Raw genomic sequence first — 22,837 nt, forward strand, 5'->3', positions numbered from 1 at the left:
CAGAACCGTAGACACTGACCATTCCACGCCGAAAACTGGCTGCCTGGTTCTAGAAAAAAACGGACCTTGGGAACGTTCCCCCAAATCCAGGGATGCAAACCCCTGGGAACGGCCAATCTCCCCTTGACCCCCAGACCCTATCCGCCTTCTGTCCAGCCACGTGGCCCCTGCTCTCCACGGCCCGGCCACCTGGGCCCACCATCTCTCGTTCCATCACCAACAGACTTCCCATGCTACAGCCACAGAGACTGTGGATGTAAATCACGCTAATCAAACCCTCTGCTGGATACCCTACAATGGGTTCTCGTTACTCCTACAGAAAAGTCTAGAACCCTCCCACAGTGGATAAGGCCCTGCCTACTTCTCCAGCTCATCTCTGACGCTCTGCCCCATGGATCGGAGGGACCTTCAAGGCAGGGGCGTGCCAGCTCCGTATGGGTCCCCGGAAGACACAGATCTCCGAAGGCTCGCTGTGACTTCGCATCTGAAATGCCCAGGTCTGCCCGGCCAGGACAGACACAGTCAGATCACGTCTCTGCCCATCTGGAGGCCGGCTCCGGGACAGACGGCACAGCCATCAAGCCAGCCCGTCAGTGCCATTCAGACAGCATTTGGCAGGCACTGTCCCAGGGGCTCCGAGAAGAGCACGGCACCACACCTGCCCCCCCCAGGGGGCTCTGTCCAGCAGAAAAGCCAGACGAGTGAACAGCAAAGACAGTGACCAAGCTGAGCTCAGGAAACCAATGGGGAGAGAGAGCGCGGGCAGGCAAGGGCGCACAGGAGGGCTGGTGGCGCGTGTGTGCTGGAGGGGACACACAGGAAACCAGTTAGAGTCGGAGATCAGAAGGGAAAGCTGATGGAGTCTCTCCCTCCCCAGGGCTCCCAACCGGAAACCTTTACTAATACTTCCCAGCAGTCAAGTCCACCCGCCCCCCGACCCAAAGGCGCCCGGGTGGCCCCCCTGCCAGCTTTCCCACCACGGACGGCAGCCCCATCTAGGCACACGGCCACACCCACCTTGGACGTGATGTGGAAGGACCTGTGCCCGCCCACCGCAATCTGCTTCTTCATCACGCTGAAGCGGTTGAACCGGCAGAGCAGGAGGCCGGCGCTGTGCACCCGCAGGTTGAAGTCCACATCGTCACACAGGAACCTGCCCAGAAGCAGAGGAGGGGGCGGGTCAGACCGGAGGCAGCCCGCACCCCCCCAGTCACGCCCCCGTCGGATACGTGGAGCGTGCACCCCTGTATCGGGGGCTGGGAAGGCGGAGCAGGCTCGTTCCTGCCCCAAAGACCTTCCTCTGGGGGGCACAGGAGGCAAACCGAGGAGGACAACAGGACAGGCTGTGGCAGGCCCGCACCAGGGACGCAGGGTGCACCCCAGGCTTACGCTACGGAAGCACCGCCACTTGTGGACCAGGCACGACATGCCAGGCACCGTGAGGGGGGCTTGACAAACACCACTTCACGTGTCTGCCGAAAGGAAAACCACCGGCCTCCCCAAGGAAAAAGATTAGCCGCTTTGTACAGCTGAAGGAAACACGACTCGGAGATGGCAAGGCATCGGCCTGAATTGCAAGGCCGACGAGCGGCGGAACCCAAATCCCTAGCGGGTCGGTCTGGCTCCAAAATGGACACTCCTGCCCGGGCCCTCTCGGGGGCGCGCCCACTTCCTGGCACGTAGAGGGCCCAATAACCATTCGTGATTAGATTCTTCTCGTGATGTGAGCGTTTCTGCTCAGATCTGTAGAGAGTGACACAGGGAAATTACAGCTTCCTTCAGTGCTAACGCTCCTAAAAAGGGATGTGTTCAGAGAAGGAGCCAAAAAAGCAAGAGAAACGACACCCAATAGCATTTAAGTCACTAAATAAGGCACCGCGTGAACTGAGGAAGGAAGTTGAGTGGTCTTAGGCAAATCTGCCCTCAAATGATACAACAAAAATACCAAAAACCACCCATGAGGGCTGAAAGCAAGGGGCGAGGCCACTGCTACGGATGAACAGGCTCTGGTTTCGTGGGCCCTGAAGGGCAAGGATGGGGCCGCCGGCCGCCGGGAGTAAGGCTGCCCCTCCCGGAGGGCCCTGGGACGGAGGGCTGAGCTGACAGCCCAGGCGGCGCAGGAGCTCACCGGTTCTGGTTGTACTGCACATTCTGGGTCAAGTCCACGTTCAGGACGATGAAGTCGTGCACGTGGCAGCGGGAGAAGGGCTCGCGCACCTCGCGGCTCCCCGTCTTGCCGGACCACTTGCGCATGCCGATCAGGGCGTAGTGAGTGATGTCGGGGGACGCCTCGATATGCTGCATGATGTGCTTCAAGGAGACGTTTCTTTCCGACCAGGAAAGCTCCCTGTGCGAAGGAAGGAGGTGGACATCCCTGGGTTGGATGCAGACAACAGCAAGGCCCCCTGGACCCGGCTGGCCAGGATGCGGCTTTCCCCTGAACGTACAGGGCGCGGTGGCGCAGAAGGGACCCATCACAACCACGAGGCACCGTGCTCAGCACTTCAAGTCCACTGTCGCTGAGCCTCGCAGCAACCCTACGACATAGGCATATCGTCCCCATTTGACAGACGAGGAAAAAGAGGCTCTGGATAACTTGCCCAGTGTCCCGTGACAGAGCTTGGATTGAAGGTTGCTGTCTGTCTCCGGAGCCCACAGTCTCTGCGTCTGCCAAACCACCCTGCGTCTCCAGGGTCAATTCCAAGCGAGGTGGGGGGAGGGCAGGAGGCAGCGCGTAAACACCTCCCACCCCACCGTGCCGGTGACTGAAGTCCGTGCAGACAGTGAGGGCCACCCCGACGACCAGGGAGGGCTGCTGAAGGGAGTAACCCCAGGGCTGGGAGCTGGGGTGACAAGAGCTCTGTCTGTGAGACCCAGGGAAGTGGCTCAGCTTCTCTGCATCTCAGCTTCCTCTTCCCCAACTGACGGGCTTCAGCTAAACTCTCTGGGGCCCCAGCCAGCTCTGACGAGCCAGGATTTGAACGGCTGCTGCAGAATGAAATTCAGAAAGGCAGAGGGAAAAGCTTGCTTCTCTTCCTCATCGCTGCCCTAGCCGAGCTCTCGCCCTCGGAAGCGTGACAGTGACAGTACTGAAAGCACGGTGACTGCCGTCCTCGTGCATGTGCAGCCCTATCAGACAGAAAACAGTTTTTTCTAGAAGAGCAGTGGTGTTCATGGTAATTGTTACATCAGGACTCACTAACACAGAAGAGGTGAACCAGCCTCAAAAGTTCCCTCTCAAAAAAACAAGCCGGGGCTTCCCTGGTGGCGCAGTGGTTGAGAGTCTGCCTGCCGATGCGGGGGACGCGGGTTCGTGCCCCGGCCTGGGAGGATCCCACGTGTCGCGGAGCGGCTGGGCCCGTGAGCCACGGCCACTGGGCCTGCGCGTCCGGAGCCTGTGCTCCGCAATGAGAGAGACCACAACAGTGAGAGGCCCGCGTACCGCAAAAAAAAAAAAAAAAAAAAAAAAAAGCCAAAAACTCAAGTTGTTTCTCAAAAAAAATCAAGCCAAAAATAAAGGCTAAGTTGAAACACTCATGGTAAAACCACAGAAATATTTTGCCAATGATGTTCAGATGCAGCTGTATCTACTGAGCCCTTCCTACACTGTGCTGCTCCACTGCCCATGGCCGGGCACACAATTCACGGTTTAATGAATCCTTGGAACAAACTTCTAGTAGAAGTTTAAGTGCCCCTTTGAAAGATGAGGAATCTAGAACCCAAAAAAGAGTCATTTCCCTAATGTCACACAGCAAATAAAAATACAGCTTCACGTTAGGAGGAGGCTGTGGGGAGGGAGGAGGGACTGGAAGGTTCTGGGGTACCAGTGATGGTCTGTTTCTTCATCAGGGAGTTTGTCAAGTGTGTGTGTCCTGTTTGTGAAAATACCTGGATATGTATTATACTTTCCTTGGCGTATATATTTGATGTTGAATATATATTGCATTATTTTCTGTATGCATTACACCTCAATAACATCTGTAAATTAAGAACTCAAAGTAAAGCTTGGAACGTGAGCCCACCACACGCAGGGCTCTGTCCACTGCACACCACACCTTCTAGCGTGAGGAGCCCTCTGGGGTCCTCAGAGGGCGGACGAGAATCCCCCACTGAGAAGAGAGCACGTGCACTCGCCTTACCGGTGGGGTGAGCGTGCGGGTCCTCACCTGCTTCTCTCCCCGCCGCAGTCGACGTCCACCACGTTCCACATCACGCAGGAGTCATCGGAAATCACGATGAAAGGCCAGATGTCCTGCGGCTTGATCCCCAGCTCCTCCTGACGGTTCCGCTCCAGCTCCAGGTTGTGGTAAGACAGCTCCTTGATCAGGAAATGGGCGGCGCCTGAAATGGGCAAACGACCCCGACCCAGGTCAGTCCCATGCCGACAACCACCCAGGACAAAGCCCCAGTGGGAAGAGAACTTGACGAAAGCCCATCGAGGCCCCAGCCCCGCCAGCCCCTGGGGGCCCTGGTCTGCAGCCCTCATCCACCCACTAGAGGCTGTTGACTTGGTAGAATTCTAGGGCAGAAAACACTCCTCTCCAATTTGCACACACATCGATCTATCCTTGCTTTTCTAACAGCTGAGAACATGAATCCATCAATCACCAACCATCGAAGAACAAAGAACAGTCAAATCAAAATAGCTTTAAAAGCCAAAAAGCTTAATGAGAAAGGTCTTTCATCTCTACGCGGACAAAAACTGTCTCTCGCCACCTGCCTGTACAAGGATGCGGTCAGTAGCCACGGCAGTCGCTGACCTTCAGCCCACCCTGAAAGGAGTTCAGGGTGGCGATCAGGAAGGAGGCAGTCTCTGCTCTGGGAAAACCTGGCAGAACAGGCCTTCAGATGGTTAGATATCTTTCAGGAGGCGATTTTATGAGCCCAGTTTCTTGCCTCGTCTCCTATCTAGAAGAGCACTAAAATCATTAACAGAGATACCTGCTCCCGGGGACCAGCAGCAGCCCTCTGCCACCACGTGTGCTTGACTGCATGCATCTCCCTTCACCCAAATCCCATATACACTGGCCTCCCCCCTCATCTCCTCGGAGCAGCTCCTCAGAGCTCTCTGAGGGGCCGTCTCCCCAGCTCTAGTCCTCATTTTGCCCCAAATAGAACTTAACTCACAACTCTCACATCGTGCATCGACATCCAGAACATTCTCTCAAGTCTCCATTCACAGAAATTGTACAGAGTAGGGCGCGTTTGCAAAGGCCTACCGACTCCAGCGCTGTTGAAGATACTCGGAAGCACCAGCATGATGTGGTTGGGCCAGTATTTCTTATAAATCGCCATTTCATACTCCTTGACAACTAGCACGTGCAAATGGCTGGCTCCGTCCATCGCGTGGTACAGGTTAAAGAGCCCGTGCTCGTGACGGCCAGTCGTGGGAGTGAACGTCGGACTTTTTATGTATTCGTGACTCTGGAGAGTGTACGGGCATATAAAGAAGCGAGCGTTCGTCAGCATGGCCCCAATTATTCCCCTCCCTTTAACATGTGACTTTGCAGCCTCTTCCGTCAAAAGATGGCATCCATTTCCACACTCCCTGCATCTGGCTTAGCCTCGGGACTTGCTTTTATGGATAAAATGCAGTAAAAAGGACAGCGCGACAGTTCCGAGCCTGGCCTCCAGAGGCCTGACACATTCTGCCTTCTCTCGGAACCCTCCCGGGAGGAAGCCCGGGCTAGCCTGCTGGAGAAGGAGAGGCCGCAGGGAACAGGCATGGGCGTCCCTAGCCCAGCCGGCCCCCCGCCAACCCAGTAACTAACCTCGGACACAAGTTGAGAGCAAGCCACCCCCGGATAACCACCCAGCAGAACTGAGTCCAAACTGCTGGCCCGCAGAATCGGAAGCTAAGTACGTGCTTGTTCGGAAATGGTTTGTTAGGTGAGCGAAACGAACAGGCGTATGTCGATTACCCAAATTCATTAACCTCTCCTATTAGCACCTAATACCGTGCTCTGGGTACACGTTATTCTGTATGACTTAAATCCCTCTATCATAGCCATACAGCCTAGCTACTCATACACGCAGGCTATGAATCCTTTATATGAACAACTGTGTTTTCTTTCACTCTTTTCTCAACGATAGGTTCCGCTGGCCAAGCTAGGTCTTCCGTTCCTTCTCAATTCCTCAAAGTACTTGCTACAAAGCTGTGCATACAGCTGGTGCTCATAACCAGTTCTTTTTTTAAAAATAAAGTTATTTATGTATTTTGGGCTGCGTTGGGTCTTCGTTGCTGCACGGGCTTTCTCCAGTTGCGGCGAGAGGGGGCTGCTCCTCGTTGCGGTGTGCTGGCTTCTCATTGCGGTGGCTTCTCTCGTTGCGGAGCAGGGGCTCTAGGTGTGCGGGCTTCAGTAGTTGTGGCACGCAGGCTCAGTAGTTGTGGCTCACGGGGTCTAGAGAGCAGGCTCCGTAGTTGTGGCGCACGGTCTCAGTTGCTCTGCGGCATGTGGGATCTTCCCAGACCAGGGCTCAAACCCGTGTCCCCTGCATTGGCAGGCGGATTCTTAACCACTGCGCCACCAGGGAAGTCCCTCATAACCAGTTCTCACGGGAACCGCCTGGAAAAGCTAGTGGAGTAACTGATAAAGTCTCAAGCACCTTACAGTAAAGGCCTCACTGCCACTTGACAAATGTTTTCCTTCTTGATAATAGCCTGCTGGGTCTGCAAGGCTGGGGTCAGCTCTGGGCATGCCTGGCCCTCTGGAGAAGGAACAGCAGAGCTGTACACAAGGTCCGTGGGGCTGGGGCTGGGGAAGGGGCAGCCGGTTGACTCTGAGGTTGTCGGGCTGGAACCGTCAAACCAAGCGCCCCTAAGAATGGCGGCCAGAGAGACGATGGATTACTAGGAACAAACTCCTCGGAAGAGAGAAAATTTCTCCTTTAGAGATGTATGTTGAAATATTTACAAATGAAATGATGCAATGTCTGAGATTCGCTTCCAAGTAACACAGGAAGGCAGACGAAGAGAGATGGCTTGATGAGCAAGACTGGCCTTGAGTGAGTAACTGCTGAGGTTTTGGTCAAGCAGCCCTGGGGGCATCATTATACTATTCTGCCGTCTTAGCCTGTTTCAGATGTTCCGTGAGAGACGGCACGAAAGAAAAGATAGTGGAAGGGACAAACATTTACCGGCCCTCGTTATCTTCCAGGTACCGTGCCGGTGCCTGACATTCGTTACACCATACAATTCTCACCAAAAGCTTTTGCAAGAGTTATTATTGCCCAAAGCTTACAGATGAGGAAACTGAGGCTCAGAGACGGCGAGTGACAGTATGACGTCAAACTTGACTCAGATTTGACCCTGAGCGACCACAAAGCCCTCGCGCTTCCTAGCCTCCTCCAGGTTGAGCCACCACGTTCGTCTCTCCCCGCCACACCCCACCCCACGTGCCCGACTCATCAAGAACTACAGTCTCGGGGTCTCCAGCTCCGCGGTCCCTTGCAGCCACTTCGATCTGCCCCCCGGGGACTCGAAGCCAGTACCTTGTCTGTGACGAGGGGCAGCCGCATGCTCTCCAGCTGGCCTCCGGGTTGGCTGAAGACGAAGTGGTGCTCCTTGGACTTGGGGATGATGAAGTGGAGCTGGATCTCCTCTCCTAGCATGGAGTAAGAGAAGGCAAAGGCGTGCAGGGTGGACTCATAGAGCTGAGGTGCGAGGGGGAAAGGACAGAGCTTGTCATCAGAGTCCGGCCCGACTTCCCGGAAGAACCCAGGCCCGCCGTGGCCATGACTACACAGAGGCCGCTGCCGCCCCTGCCCCAGGCTGACGCCAGGACACAGTGTGGAAGCCCACACCTGAGGCCACACCCACGGGGCCAGCGGCCGCTCCCGTGTCCCGGTGCCGACCACGCTTCAACCGGCCACGCCACACCAGCCGCCCAGCCCTTCCCGACGCTGGATCCGACCCAGAGGTGCGCTGGGTTACCAACTAAAGCATTCACGTGCCAGGTCACATTTTTAATTGTAACAAAGCTTCTTTTCCCACCATACGTAATACGTGTAACAGCACGTTAATAAGACAGTAACTGCGAACTTGTGCGCTTCTATCTCACGCACCACGTCCAGGCCCCCTCCCGTCCCCTTGGCATTAACGTTAACCATCTACGGAGCAATTACCAACCCTATGTCCTCACCCCCACTCGGTGGACGTGGAAACTGACACCCACGGGTCCTGGGCTCGCTCCGACCCCCAGTCTAGCCTCACCTCTAGTCACTTTGTCCACAAGCCCTCCCCTCCCCCAGTCACCGTGGCCGCCCTGCTCTCTGGTGCAACCTCCCAGCCCAGCTTTGCCCAGGCCAGGCTTATGCCTCCTCCAGTTCTCAGCTCAGGCGCCCACAGAGGGGTCTTCCCTGAGCCTCACCCTCCATCTGACAGCCCCTCCTGCAGACGTGCAGCCTGTGCTGTGCCCTCCCAGGAACCACGGGGGCCAGGGGAGGGCCGACGTGGGCCGGGGCACACCGGCTGTGAAGTCCTACTGTGGCTCTACTTTGAGAGCAGAGATGAGGGAGAAACAGATTCTGACCTGGGGAGGGAACACAGAGGGTCGTAACTGAGGAATCTCCTAAGACTTCCTCTCGGGGAGCCTTGAGCGAAGAAGGAAGAACAGAACAAGCAGAGGCAGGGAAATGCCATCAGGGGGCCAGCGTGTGCCCCTCAGGGCTCCTCACAGGGCCTGGTTTCACGTCCCCTGCAGGTGTGGCCCCCCCAGACCCGCGCGCCTGCACACAGACCCGGACCGCCGGCCAGAGCTCAGACCCGCCCTCCTCCTTCTCCCCCTCTCCGCTTCATTCATTCCTTCACTGCAGACCCTGAAGTGACCAGGGACTGAACCCTTTTGAGTCTCTCCAGGCCTTTAAATTTCAAAATCAAGACAATGTTTTCACTTATATGTTTCTCTACCTTGAAAGAAAAGCTTCATCTCCGAGGGAGAAAATGTTAGGAGAATTATTCTGCAGCAAATAGGATTTCTGATTATTTCAATCCTTTGAAAAACCGCTCATATGTATTTTCTAATTTCGTCTACAGTAAATTTACATAAAAAATCTGTGCCGAAGGAAGACAGGTGCTGCTTCAGTGGAAGCTGAGCTCAAGGCCGAGCAGATTCGGGAAAATTAAAGCTACTGTGTCTGCTGTTTCCCTCTGTAAAGGGGACGGACAGAGCAAGCCAGCGCTCTTGCCACCTTTGGGCCTTTCTGGGGCGTCCACTCATGTATGTATGAGTATGTAAGTCGTATGTAGAAGTATAAAGTAACTCATGCTGTAATAGCTATCAGTGTAGGTAAAACAATGTTGTTATTTTTTTGTTACTTAGATGATTATTCATTTGGGTGTAAATCCTGACAGCAGCGGAAGGCCTCCTACTGATAGGATAATAGTCAGAATAAGGGTTGTGATGATGGGTATTTTATTTCAGGCGTGTGATCATGATAATATGGTGGTGGCTGAACTGTAAATAAATCATTATGATATGCATATTGACTGGAATTGATTTGACTTAATGAGCTATGTACAATTAATAAATATATGTACTCTGTAATACCAGTGATTTAATGTAAATGCTTATAAGCATGGGGTAAACAATGCACGATTATACATATTATGTATTGTGTACAATATGATGTATATGTACTTGTATACGTGAATATACATATAACGCACGAAGTACGTAACAATTTATGGGGGAAAAGTATGTAAAAGGAAAAGTTTGCCGCACAGGTGCCTGACTGGCTCCCATCAGCTCCTGCTGCCCCCTCCTCCTCTTTCCCCATTTGGGTCTGAGATGAAAAGAAATACTAAGTGTAAAACGGGAAGTGTCGCTGGAGCGGGGGCTCCGTCCTACCTGGTAGCGGGGGTGGAAGCCCATGTACTGGTGGCACTGCTCGCAGTGGTGGTACGTGTTGTATGCCGCGAACTTGGAGAGCCTCATCCGCGCCGTCTGGCGCCGCACGTAGAGGTCCTCTGGCTTCCGGCGTGTCCCTCTGTCTGCACGAAAGCCCCAGCATTAAAGAACAGCAGGAGGCACAGCCCACGTTCTCTCCCCTGCCTACTCACAGGGAACCACGGCAACAGGACTCTGTGTGATCACCGCTCACCTGTCTGCCCCAACGTGACTCAGCTGGTCATAAAGGACAGAGTCTCAGTGGGATAAACTGAAGGCTATGTTCACATGGCATCGTACGCACGCACCTATGCATGGTTCATAAACATATTCAAGGATTCGCTACATGACAATGTAAATCGATCGTCAACATAATATGCAAATACTGTAAAGCACGTGAATCACCTCCAGTGATTCACAGTCAACCTCCATTCGAGAAGGTCTACTATGTGAAGGAAACTTCAGTAAAAGTGATCTGCTTGGGCTTCCCTGGTGGCGCAGTGGTTAAGAATCCGCCTGCCAATGCAGGGAACATGGGTTCGAGCCCTGGTCCGGGAAGATCCCACATGCCGCGGAGCAACTAAGCCCGTGTGCCACAGCTACTGAGCCTGCGCTCTTGAGCCAGTGAGCCACAACTACTGAAGCCCGTGTGCCACAACTACTGAAGCCTGCGTGCCTAGAGCCTGTGCTCCACAACAAGAGAAGCCACTGCAATGAAAGGCCCTTGCACCACAACGAAGAGTAGCCCCCGCTCGCTGCAACTAGAGAAAGCCCGCTCACAGCAACGGAAGACCCGACGCAGCCAATAAAATAAATAAATAAAATAAATGTTAAAAAAAAAAAAATAAAGTGATCTGCTCTGAGGACAACGAAGATAAAATGATTGGTTTGACAAGCAGACCGGTGAGTATTTTCCTCTCACGCGGCATTCACCAAACTTCCCTAGTCAGTGCTTATAATCACACCGGCCACTCACATCCGATGTTTGCTGCCAGGGACCCTGAAACCCAGCAGGGTCATAATACTGTGGAAGTTAGCAGTCCCTGAAGAAGGAGCGAGAAAATGAGAGACCAAGGGCAGAAAGGGAAATAGGTGCATTTTGTTACAATCCAAATTCATAGAGAAACATACATGTCTTTTTCCTCTATTAACCAGAACCTTCAGAACACTCCGATCACGATAAACCACCAAGAGGGTCCTCACCGTTATTCAGCACCAGCCAAGACGTGAGTCTTCCCTCGTGAGGGCTGTGAAGGGCCCTTCCTGTCAGGTGAGGCGGCGACCTCAGTTCTCCACCAGGCGCTGTCGGTTCACTCACCACCACCAGATAAGTTCATCACTAACAAAATTCAGCTCATCCCTTTGAGAGGCTATTCCCATGTACTCCAGAAGAAGGTGGCAGCAAGAGATTTAAAAATCTGACCTTCGCTCTTTATGCTCTGATGGTGTGAACAGATCAGGCTGGCATCCTCGTACTTCGGGTCATGAATAATGTAGTCAAAGGGCAACTTCTTGAACAGCTCCAGGTCCGGCCAGGAGTCACTGAGCTGGAGGTAATGCCAATCTGCTTCTTCTCCGAGGTCTACAGGATCAGCAGAAACACAAATATATGACAACACAGGAAGTGAGAAGGACTTATGTCAAATGTGCACAAGGGGGCTTCCCTGGAGGCGCAGTGGTTGAGAGTCCGCCTGCCGATGCGGGGGACGCGGGTTCGTGCCCCGGTCCGGGAAGATCCCACACGCCGCGGAGCGGCTGGGTTCGTGAGCCATGGCCTCTGAGCCTGCGCCTCCGGAGCCTGTGCTCCGCAACGGGAGAGGCCACAACAGTGAGAGGCCCGCGTACAGCAAAAAAAAAAAAAAAAAAAAAATGTGCACAAGGATGACGGTAGGAGTGGAATTGATACTGAGTCTACAGGTTACCTGGGGAGCTCCACTGGATCTCAAATACTCTGGCACCCGTCCCATGTTCAGGATTGTTCTAATTCAGCAAGAAGATGCATATTCAGATCTATCTCCATCCAGACAAACAGCCTTATGCTGTGTTTCCTATGGGATGGGGTTGCTCTTCTAACTTACACTAACTTCCACTCCTGGCAGTATACCTACCCCTGGGCTCTGGGCTTCTCCCCAGCACCGTCCCCCAAATATACCACACTGGTCCACACCACCGGCAGAACTTAACGTACTCCTCTCTCTTGCTCTTGTATCTAAATGCTACCCAGTCAGTAAGGCCCAACTCCTATCACTTCACCTCTAGAAAGCCTCTTCTGAATGCTCAGGTACACTGTTTTCTCCCTTCCGAATGCCACGACTACTCATGGCCCAATCCACACTTTCACATTTGCAGTGTATCACCCTACATTATAACTGGTGTAGTCTACAGTGCTCACTAAATGCTTGTTGGCTAAACGGTAAAAAATATCTGGTTGGTCCAACTCAAACTTATGTAACATACTGATTTTACATCAATGGATCAATATCATTTTACATCATATTGATTTTACATATTCGATATGACATATATATAGTTTAGATGATACTGATATATATCTATATATCTATATCAGTGTATCCTACTATATATATATATATATATATATATGGGCAGAGTACACGTCCATAAGAAACAGAGAAAATAAGGAAAGAAGAGGGAGAGGAACGTTTATTCTGTATTTAATAGGTGCTCAGTGCTTCATATGTGTAACAACCGTTAATCTTCACAACACCCTGAAAAACAGGAATGACACACATCTTGCCAAAGAGAAACCCAAGGCAATAAGAGAGTATTTAAGAAAATAAGGCTTTGAAGTTTAACAAACTGGATTCCAATCCTATCTTTATCATTGGTATATCCAACAAAATGAGGAGACAGAAATTCAGCAAACCTGTCGACTTTCATTTGAAAAATGGTTTCAAACTGTGGGGAAACGGTGGAACGCTCAGAGTTTCGATGAAGAGCCTCTTTCCCTCCTCCTTCAAAGGAAAGGTCAAGGACTGGATGGGCTTCCTTGGTTCTAAACTTTCTCCAAGTCAAAACTCAAACACAGCAAGAGCATCTAAAAAAGTTCTGTGTATCCAAATGACAGGATTTCCTTCTTTGCCAAGGCTGACTACTTTGCCAGTATATATATCGCTATCCACTCAGCTGCCGATGGACGTCTGTCCATTAATGGACAACACAGGGCTGCTTCTGTATCTTGGCTATTGTGAATAATGCTGCTGAACACGGAAACTACCTGAGATGATGAATATGTTCATTAGCGTGATTGCGGTGATTACGCCACAATGTATACGTGTATCAAATCATCCAGCTGTACAGCTTAAACGTATGTAATACAAGTGCTGTTACAAGCTTACTGGGGCCCCTTCTCTACAACACATGACTCCTTACACAAATCTTCATTCCCAAAGCAATGGATTCCTTCACCAGACCAAGTTTCTGAGCCACTGGAGGAGTGCTGGAAGAGGAAATGGAGGAGGTGTTCTACAATAAGCGTGAAACAGCTGTTCAAAGAGTCTTTCTTACCTTAATCAGGGTAAATGCTGTTCTGTGAACGAGAGGAAAAGGCTATTCCCCGCAGAGCGTATGTTTCCATTTTGCCCCGAGGTGTGGACCTATATGTGCTCAGCAGCCTGAGAGGGAAACCCTCCCCTGATGGACCACCCCCGCTTTCTAGAGGCGGCAGCGAAAGCTAGTTTGGTTCCAGCTCTGCCACCTCCCAGCTGGACTCCTGAACATGTAATTCCGGAACCGAATAACAGTATCCATCTCTTGGTGTGGCAGAGGAGACGAAACGCGGTGATTTACATACACCATCTAGCACAGTGGCTGACCTTTGGAAGGTGCCCAGTAAACAGCAGGTATTTTTAGGACCGTGATTTTATCTCCCACCAAGGCCTCCCAGGCGCTATTCTAGGACCGAGCAAAATGGCTACAAGGGCAAGATAAAAGCAGCCCTACAAGGCCCTGGGGAGGAGTCAGATCATTAACCTGAGAATTCCACCTTCAAAGTAAAGATACAGCGGAAGTCACTTGAGAAACCGACTAGAGATGATCGCGATCGCAAGCCCAAGCGTCATCAGCGGATAACTCACTGATATTGATCTCTTCTTCATCGTAAACATCCACTTCCGTCAGCCGAATGAGCATTCTCGACAAAATGCTGAGGAACTGCAGGTAGGCGCCTGTCTTCCCGATCTGTAGAGACAGCAAAACAGGAGCCAGCCTCAGTACGCCCTGCCTACGGGCGGGCGCTCGCTGACTGAGCACCTGGCGTGCCTCCACGCCTCCACCTCTTTTAACCACCTCGCCTAATTAAAAGGAGGGCTGGGGGGATGCAAAGACATTTGAGGGAAAATGTGGCCTGAAGAAGCATGGCAGGCAGGGAGACAGATGAACTCCGGTGGGCGGGAGACCCACCTGCTCATAAATCATTGCAAAATGTCTTTCCAGATTTTAACTGGCCACATTGTTTAAGCTGTTAGAAGTAGGACTCCATCAGGAGCTGAACAAAGGCTGCTTCAAAAAAAAAAAAAAAAAAATGAACTGACGTTTCAATAATGTCTTAAAAGAGTCTTGCGTATTGCAAATTGCTATCTTTTATTAACTGATAATGGCTGTAGTAAGACAACAGAATTCACTGTGCAGGACATAAAAGGCTGGCATCACACTTCTCTCCTCCTAAGGCCAGGAAAAGAAATAAAATGATTTTTCTCTTCCTCCTTTTTTTTTTTTTTTTTTTTTTTTTTTTTTTTTGCGGTATGCGGGCCTCTCACTGTTGTGGCCTCTCCCGTTGTGGAGCACAGGCTCCGGACGCACAGGCCTAGCGGCCATGGCTCACGGGCTTAGTTGCTCCGCGGCATGTGGGATCTTCCCGGACCAGGGCACGAACCCGTGTCTCCTGCATCGGCAGGCGGATTCTCAACCACTGCGCCACCAGGGAAGCCCTCTCTTTCTTCTTGTTTTAGAGAGTCCCCTGCCCCCTCAAGCCCGGCACCAGGCAAGTATACTACTGGTCTTGGTTCACTGAGGTCACAACTGGTTACATGGGTACCTGTGGGCTGTGCTCGCCTCCCTCCACCCTGGTGCGCTAAGAATGTGCGCTCCAAGTTCTTACTTAGCTCAACGCCTGGTTCACAGCGAGTATTCGACAAATGCTGATGAATGGGCATAACTAACTTTTTATTTTTATTTTTTTGGCGGTGCCGCACGGCATGTGGGATCTTAGCTCCCCGACCAGGGATGGAACCCACACCCCCGGCAGTGGAAGTGCAGAGTCTTAACCACTGGACCGCTAGGGAAGTCCTGGAAATAACTGACCCGTTTAAAAAGAAAATATGAAACACAACTGGGGGGAGCTTTGGAGAAAATATATACAAATATACAGATAAATGACAAAGGATTAAAATGTATAATCTAAAGAGCAAAGCAAAAGAATAAAAGTCAAATGGACTAAAGGAAGAGTAAGAGAAACAAAACCAGAAAGTCACTGTAAAAGAAGTACCAATGACCAATAAATATATTAAAATATATTCACCTTTACTATTATACTAGAAATATACTATTTCTCCCCTATCAAAAAGGCAAAAGTTTTTAAAGATTGATAGCATTCAGTAATGTGAGGGGTATGGAGAAACCAGGAATCCTTTTTAAAAAACGTTTTATTTTTTCCTATTTTTTTAAATTATGAAAAGTACTAGATACTCATGTAAAAGTTCAAGAAATACAGATCAATAATAAAGTAGAATGGTCACAAATTCCAGCCCCACCCCCCACCCCCAAGCTCTCCTGTCAGGGATTTTTTAGATATTTTCACACACGCAGACACATACACACACTGATTTTTTTTCATAATTGATATGACACCATGTATATATTATTCTGCAACCTGATCTTTAAAATGTAACTATCTTAGAGAAATTTCAATGTCAGTATATAAAAATCTATTGAATAGTTCAAACTTTCTGTGGCCGAATGCATGAGATTGTTGTGCTCAAATATTTTCAACCAAACTTGACCAATGCAACTTCAGTTGTTTCCAGTCTGTCTTCTAACTACTGTAAACAATACAAAACTTAGCATTCTTATACATATTTTTGTGGGTTTGTGTTTCTTGGGGTAGGTACCTGGCAGGGGAATGAACGTTCGGTGTGAAAAGGAGACATGCCTTGAATTGGGACAGTGATGAGGATGGTGACAATACCAAGACTTTCCCGGGGTCGGGCCGTGTTCCAGGTGCCCTACAGTTATTCTCTCGTTTAACACTCCTGCTTCTGTGACAGAGGCGCTGTGATCTTTCTCATTCTCAGATGAGGACAGTGAGGTACAGAGAAGGCTGGAACCGGCCCGGGGCTCAGGTGATGTTTTAGTCCGAATCCAACCCCAGGCAGTTCGCTGCAGGGCCCAGCCTGCAGCCCTGCCCTGTCTGGCCGAGCCCCCTCCCAAGACCCCACACCAACCTCGTGCGTCCTCCTTACGTGCTCACGACCCCTGACATTCACACCGCCCAGGTTCCTGCCATGTGGACAGGTGAAACGGTCTTTTGTTGTCAGAAAAACACAAAGAGCTGGGAGACGGTGACGGGTTTCTCATCTCCCTGTTCAGTTTCACCAAAATCTTGCAGGGCAGAAACAGGGGTTGGCTTCCATTGTCAAGAGTGGGAGGGAACCGCGGACCGGCCGCAAGAATGTGGGAAATGCAGAATCGTTGTCTGAAGGAGCAAGGAGCGCCCGCAGAGAACTCCTCCACCCACCCGTCACGCAGAGGAGGAAACCGGGGTCAGAGGACGGAGGTCACCCAGCCGTCCACCTGCCCACCTAGGGCCATCCGCGATTCCACCGCGGCAAGGCAGGTGCGAATAAGCCCCAAACCTGCCTCTGGGCGCGAACACAAGCCCCGCGGAGCCCGGGCGCACGGGGAGGCACCCACCTGGGGGGGCCCGCTGAGCAGCAGCCGGCGCGGGTGGAAGCCGTCCACGCGGCCCTCGGCGCGGCTGCCGTAGTCCATGTGGCTGGGCCGGGGCACCGTCCACTGCCGGTAGTACAGTGACTGCTCTGTGGACGTCATGGTCTTGCTGAGCAGGGGCCGGAACGAGCTGGCCCACATGACCAAGTGCGAGGGCAGGAGCGAGGCGGCCTTGGGCAGGCCGCTGCCGTCGGCGGACGTGACCATGTCGTGCACCAGCTTGGGCAGGAAGACCACAGGCGGCCGCCGGCGGGCCTCGGTCACGGAGCACTGGGCGGCCTGCAGGACGAGCGGGCCGGCGGCGGGCGTCGCGGAGGAGGAGGACGAGCCCGAGGAGGACGAGGAGGGCACTGACGCCTGGATGCTCCACTGGCCGCTCTTGAGGCCGGGGTCCGGCTGGGGGGCCGGCCCGGGGCCGCGCCCGCTGATGACCGACGGCGGCCCCCGCCCTGCCCGGAGCCACTGTCTCTCTCCCGGGGCCCTGCCCTCCTCCGCGGGGCCGCAGGGCTGAGGCGATCGGGCCCGGTCCCCCTGCGAGGGCCCCGCCGGCTGAGCCTGAGCCGGGGACCCGCCGCACCGCGCTGAGCCTGCGGAGAGAGGGTCCCGTCCGTCAGGGCCCCGGGCCCGCCGCCCCTGCTTCTGCGGCACTAACTCCCCTTACCTGCGGCCACTGGGAATGTCCGTCAATGCCATCCCACCTCTGGTTAAATCCGGACTCCTCTGTCCTTCTGACAAAGCCAAGAGGCACTGCGGGGAGACAGCCAGCACCGCTCCCTGGCCCCGTACACGTCGCAGAGGCCTCTCCTCTGCACCCCCCGCCCCCGACCTGTTCCAGGACCCTCACCTTCAGCGCCCAGACCACACTCCTGCTTCTGTGCAGGTGGGCCCTGGAGCTCCGATCTCCCCTCTGCACAGCACGGTGGTGCTTCTGGTTCAAAGCAGCAAAACTCACAGGACTGAAAAGCCTTGACTCTAACGCTACAACCACTTAGCTTCTAGAAGAACTCAAGACGGAAAATGCAGTGTGCCCAGCAGCTGTCCCAATACGGGGTTTCTTTTGCCCTTTTCCCCACGTGGACCATGTGGAAAGGCAAGACGAGTGCAGGTCCGTGGACACCAGCGAGCAGCACTGTCTTCCACACCAACCCAGCCACATCTGCCCGGAGCGTGCGTGCCGGCTCCCGGCAACCCCGAGGACCCCAGGCTCCACGGGGACCACACCTCTACCTTAGCTCTGCTGCCTTCCGGGAGACGAGGGAAGCTGCTTCCCAGGCCCCCCTCCCCAGACCCCGCCCCATGACACTTGGTTCACCCTGCGTGCTGCTCACCTCTCCGTGCAGCCAACCTCCCCACTGGATCCCAGCTCCCCTGCAAGGCTCTGACTCAACCCCACAGCCTGCGTCTTGCTTGGTTACTTACAGGCTGCTCGCGGACAGAGGGGATGCAGCACCGGCCTGTCCGCCTAGGCTGAAGGCCTGACTCCGGCTAAAATGCCTCTTCCCGGGGCAAGCCACCCGAGGTGATCAGCTCAGAGGCAGCGGAGGAGCTAAGGACCAGGGTCGGGGAGGCTATGAGGACCTGGGCATCTGGCCCGGGGGAGGGACAGGTGGACACAAAGGACATGAAAGGGGCATGAAAGGTTCCAAAAGTAGACCACGGGGACCCAAATGTCTTCACCCATGTCCTAGGTTGTGAGGCCCAGACTGGGAGGACCCGGAGGACGGAGACCCAAACTGATGTTTCTCTCCGTCCACCCGCCCTGACCTCAGTCATTCTGTCCCAGTTGAATCCAGTGGGACTCTCAGTCTATAAAAGAGCGACCTAGCCCCTCCCAGGCTGACTCGTGTGACCCCGCCCCCCGCTCTTGACTCCTGTGGCCAAGTCTCCTCTCCCTGGACCTCTTGAAATGTGGGAGTTACACCGAAGGCCACAGGAAGCATCTCATCAGAGACACGGGAAGCATCTCATCAGAGACCCCTAAGATCCCAGGACCCTCTGAGGCATCTTTTAAAGTCACCTCTCCGGAAGGGGAGGCTGGCTGGCAGCCTGGGCGTCCTACTCCACCTGAAGACACTGCACAGAGCTGCATGTCCCAGAACCTTCTAGAAAGCTGTCAGCCCAGGATCAGCGCAAAACACAGCACCACACCTCTCTATTGTAACGGCACAGATCACCCACTCCTCAGGTGCCCCCCTGGTACCCTGGGCTCCCTCTACTGCTTGGGGCAGAAGAATACAAGCTGCAGCGTTTGGCTTTTCTGACTGACTCTGGCCTATAAATCAGAACTTTCTTCTGTCACAGAGACCAGGCTCATGTTAGGGAGGCCTCGTCTGACTCCCTCTGTGCACACCTGTGAGGGAGAGCCCCACCACTGGCCCACTATTATCCGCGGGCAGGTGGGGAGGGGGAAGGAGAAAGGAAACCAAAGAAGGCCCCAAGCCAAACCCCCTGATGTGCTCTGACCTTTGCAGCCACGCCCTGACCCTGAGCTGTAACCCTGGGACCCCTCACTGCACCCAAGCACCACACACACCTTCGGACCCCAAGCCTCCTCTACCTGTGAAGTCTCCAACACCAGGAATACCTTTTCTCCTGCACTGGAAAGCCTTCTCCTGCAAGGCCCAAAGGCCAGCTGCTCTCTGAAACCTGCAGGGATCACAGCCTACCCCTAAATCTCCCTCACCTGAGACAAAATTAATTACTTCCTCATATGCATCACCGTAACACCTCACAGGTGTGAATATGTGTGCAGAAAAAATACAGCAGCCCCTATTGCAACATAACCTGGTCCAAAGGAACAATGGTTTCCTTGAGAGCAGGTCAGTATCTAACTGGTCTCTCAATGCCCTGAGCCAGGTAGAGAGCAGGTCCTCCGTAAATGCTTGTGGTGGGGAGACATGCGATACTGTCTCATCACGTGTGCCCGTCCTGACTGTTCCTGAGGCCGAGGCATCCCTCGGAGCAGAGACCTGGAGCACTTCATCCACATTCCCCAGGGGTCAGTGACGCTTGCTAAGTTTTGTTATTTCTCCCCCAGTGAAGCCTTCTGTGTCCACTTCTCTCTGCCCTCAGACTCGACGAGAACACTCACCCAGCCCCTCTCCCCTGACTCCCCAAACCAACAGCTGCCTGCAGAGCACAGGGGGAGGGCCCTCTGACACCACCCGGCCCAGGCCCTGCAGGGGCAGAGGCCACGACCTCCTCCCGGAAGGACCCCCCCACCCCCTGCCCAAGTCCAGAAAGACGCGGACTCTCTAGAAAGGCCAGTTCTTCGTAGATCCCTTCTCTTTCCAGCTCTAGTTGAAAATATCGGATCTCTTTTCATTCTTTGAAATCTCAAAAAACAAAAACGGTCCAATTGTGGGATCTTTACCCCTCGGAGACTTACTGGAAGCCTTAGAGGAGAGAGAGGAGGACGCAGAGTCACGGGAACGGCACCGTTCTCGCCTCACGGGGCTCCTCTTCTCTGACGCGGAGCCTGTTTCAAAACACACACGCTGAAGAGGCCTCGTAATCAGGGTCCTGCAAGTTCCCCCAGCACTTCACAGCTTACAAAGTGCGTTCACACGTGTCATCTCTCATCTGTCCACCCACCCACCCATCCCTGCCTCCCTCCCTCCACGTTCCCAGGCATCCTCCTCTGAGGGAGCGCTGAGGAGACAGGTGTACAACACAGAGCAGGCCAGTGAGGCCCTGGTGGGTCAGTGAGGCTCCTGCCAGGGGTGACAGCTACAGGACAGAGCAAGCGGAGCAAAGAGGGAGGAGCCCAGGGGCCAGGGGCCCACCAGCAGGGAGAAGCAGGAGCAGGGCAGCATCCTGGGAAAGGCGACCCTGCCTCCAGTTCTGAAGGGCCGGCAGGGGTTTCCAGGTGAAGCGCGGGGCACAGGGACCCCGAGTGGCCGCGAGGACGCCTGTGCGGCCCGGAGGCGACAGAGCGGAGCTCATGCATGAGATGAGCGCGGCCAAGAGCCCGGGGTGCGGCGTAGGGGCCGGAAGCCAAGAGGAACGAATGGGGAGAGGACGGAGGTGGGTCGGGAGGTTCCAGGAGTGTGGATTCGCTCCACGGGCAATTTCATGTCAGGGTCCCATTCACGTCTGTGAAAGGTTCCGACAGCACCAGGCGGGTCTTTCCACCCCACTTTACAGATGAGTCCTCTGAGGCCTGGAGAGGTGACGTGACCTGTCCACAGCCACACAGCCACAGATGGAGGGGGGAGGAGCATCCTCACCTTCCGGCTCTCCTTCCATCTCTCTCTCTGCTACACCAAACCCCACGAGTGCCTTGCGTATTTGTAGTAGCAGCTTGCTATTTTCTCTCGCTATCCTGTTGGCTACAGCCAAATGCCTTGCATTGCTCCGATTTACGTGTCCTATTAAAATACATGGCGTTGAACTCTGATGTCTGCAAACGAAACTAGCCTGTTCTCATAAATCTCAATAAGGGACAGATCCTGTTAATTCACACAGAGGTAACAAGCGAAGCGAACCTTAAACCAGGCAGTAGTTCCACCGTCAATTCAAACAAGGCCTGAACCTAAAGCCTAGGAAATGGCCAGTTTTCTTCCTACTCTTTAAGAATTCTAGAGCTACGAAGAACCTGTTGGGATTTCCATTTTCTCACATCACCAAAAATGGGGGGGAGGCAGCAAAATCGGAAGCCACTGAGGGATGTCCCCCAAAGACGAATCTAGACGGCTCTCATCGGGGGCTGCCGACCAGCAGACGGGCCCAGGGCCGCGCCGCGTGCGGGCAGGCGTGTCTAGACCGGCCCTCCGCACCTTCCGTCACCACCTCCTCATCCTCGTTGTCTGTGCTGCTCAGCTTCTCAGCGTCACTCTCCAGGGCCTCACTCCGGGCCCCCTTCTCCAGGGGAGCCTCGCTGCTCACAAAGTAAGCAGCCAGGCCCAGCTCCTGCTCCAATGCCGTCCTCACCAGGCAGGAGGAGTTTATGAGCCTCAGGTCACAGTACCGCAGAGACCTGGGAGGAAACGGAAGAAGGGCTCTATCGACTGCCTTCTGCAGAGGAGGTACCGCTCGCGCTGGGGACCGGCCCCCTGCCTTCCTCATTAGGCCCCTAGGACTCAGGCAAACGGAGAAGCAAACAGCATCGCTGGGACCCGTGAGCAACAAAGTCTGTTTGACTGCACGTCTCCGGGGGCCCCTGCCGTGGATTTAGCCCCGTGCCGCTTGGAATCAAAAGAACACTGAGGGCTTCCCTGGTGGCGCAGTGGTTGAGAGTCCGCCTGCCGATGCGGGGGACGCGGGTTCGTGCCCCGGTCCGGGAAGATCCCACGTGCCGCGGAGCGGCTGGGCCCGTGAGCCGTGGCCGCTGAGCCTGGCGTCCGGAGCCTGTGCTCAGCAACGGAAGAGACCACAACAGCAAGAGGCCCACGTACCGCAAAAAAACCCAAAAAAACAAAACAAACAAACAAAAAAGAACACTGACTTTCAGGGCAGACAAAAATGAAGCTTGAACCCCAGCCCTGCCACCTCCAGGCGACAGACCCTCGACAAGCTGGGCAACTTCTCGGAGGCTCGGACTTTTTTCAAATGAAAGATGGCCATGAATGTTAATAACCATCTACGTGCACTGTTGGGAGAGATATATGTAATCAGTGGGTATTGGATTATTCCCTCAACATTTAAAATGTGCCAAGACTGTGCCCCACGCAAGGAGGAGGACGGTGATCAAGTCATCGCCATACTGGAAACGAGAGTCTGCCCGGGGAAGCCGGGCCAGTGAGTCACGACATGCATGGACGAGTGGGCACAGAGGGCAGCCCGGGGCCGGGCTCGGAGCTGTGCGGGGGAAAGAGCAGAGGGCTCGGGGAGAGGCAGACGGGGGTTGCAGTTAGGCTTTGACGAAAGCCAATGACCTTTCATTTGCTCATCTATAAAACAGGGTAGTAATACTATGGTCCTAAGGTGCAAATGCGAGATTAAAAGTCTAGTCCAGTGCCTGATACGAAGAGCAAATGCCTGCG

At 53.7% G+C, this 22,837-nt stretch overlaps 1 protein-coding gene across 13 annotated transcripts in view; it reads right to left on the bottom strand.

Moving 5' to 3' along the window:
- Positions 1–22,837, bottom strand: part of GREB1 (growth regulating estrogen receptor binding 1) — a 150,797-nt gene that overhangs the window by 3,739 nt on the left and 124,221 nt on the right. For 7 of the 13 annotated variants that reach the window (XR_010835639.1, XR_010835640.1, XM_067008097.1 and 4 more), the window contains 12 exons: positions 21,632–21,831; positions 21,083–21,223; positions 20,242–20,331; positions 16,818–17,440; positions 13,985–14,087; positions 11,311–11,469; positions 9,849–9,991; positions 7,492–7,653; positions 5,220–5,424; positions 4,167–4,341; positions 2,129–2,347; positions 1,018–1,153 (listed from right to left, as the gene is read on the bottom strand). Coding sequence is in view for 9 of the 13 variants with exons in the window: in XM_067008097.1 (XP_066864198.1) it covers positions 1,018–1,153; positions 2,129–2,347; positions 4,167–4,341; positions 5,220–5,424; positions 7,492–7,653; positions 9,849–9,991; positions 11,311–11,469; positions 13,985–14,087; positions 16,818–17,440; positions 20,242–20,331; positions 21,083–21,223; positions 21,632–21,831 (2,356 nt within the window). In the remaining 4 variants the exon portion in view is untranslated. Of the gene's footprint in view, positions 1–1,017; positions 1,154–2,128; positions 2,348–2,910; positions 2,989–4,166; positions 4,342–5,219; positions 5,425–7,491; positions 7,654–9,848; positions 9,992–11,310; positions 11,470–13,984; positions 14,088–14,355; positions 14,406–16,817; positions 17,441–20,241; positions 20,332–21,082; positions 21,224–21,631; positions 21,832–22,837 lie in introns of those variants that run through there. The other 6 variants (XM_067008099.1, XR_010835641.1, XR_010835642.1 and 3 more) reach the window with 6 other exon arrangements.

The sequence above is a fragment of the Kogia breviceps genome, chromosome 11 (genome assembly GCF_026419965.1).
Source record: "Kogia breviceps isolate mKogBre1 chromosome 11, mKogBre1 haplotype 1, whole genome shotgun sequence".
In the NCBI taxonomy this organism is placed as follows: Eukaryota; Metazoa; Chordata; class Mammalia; order Artiodactyla; family Physeteridae; genus Kogia; species Kogia breviceps.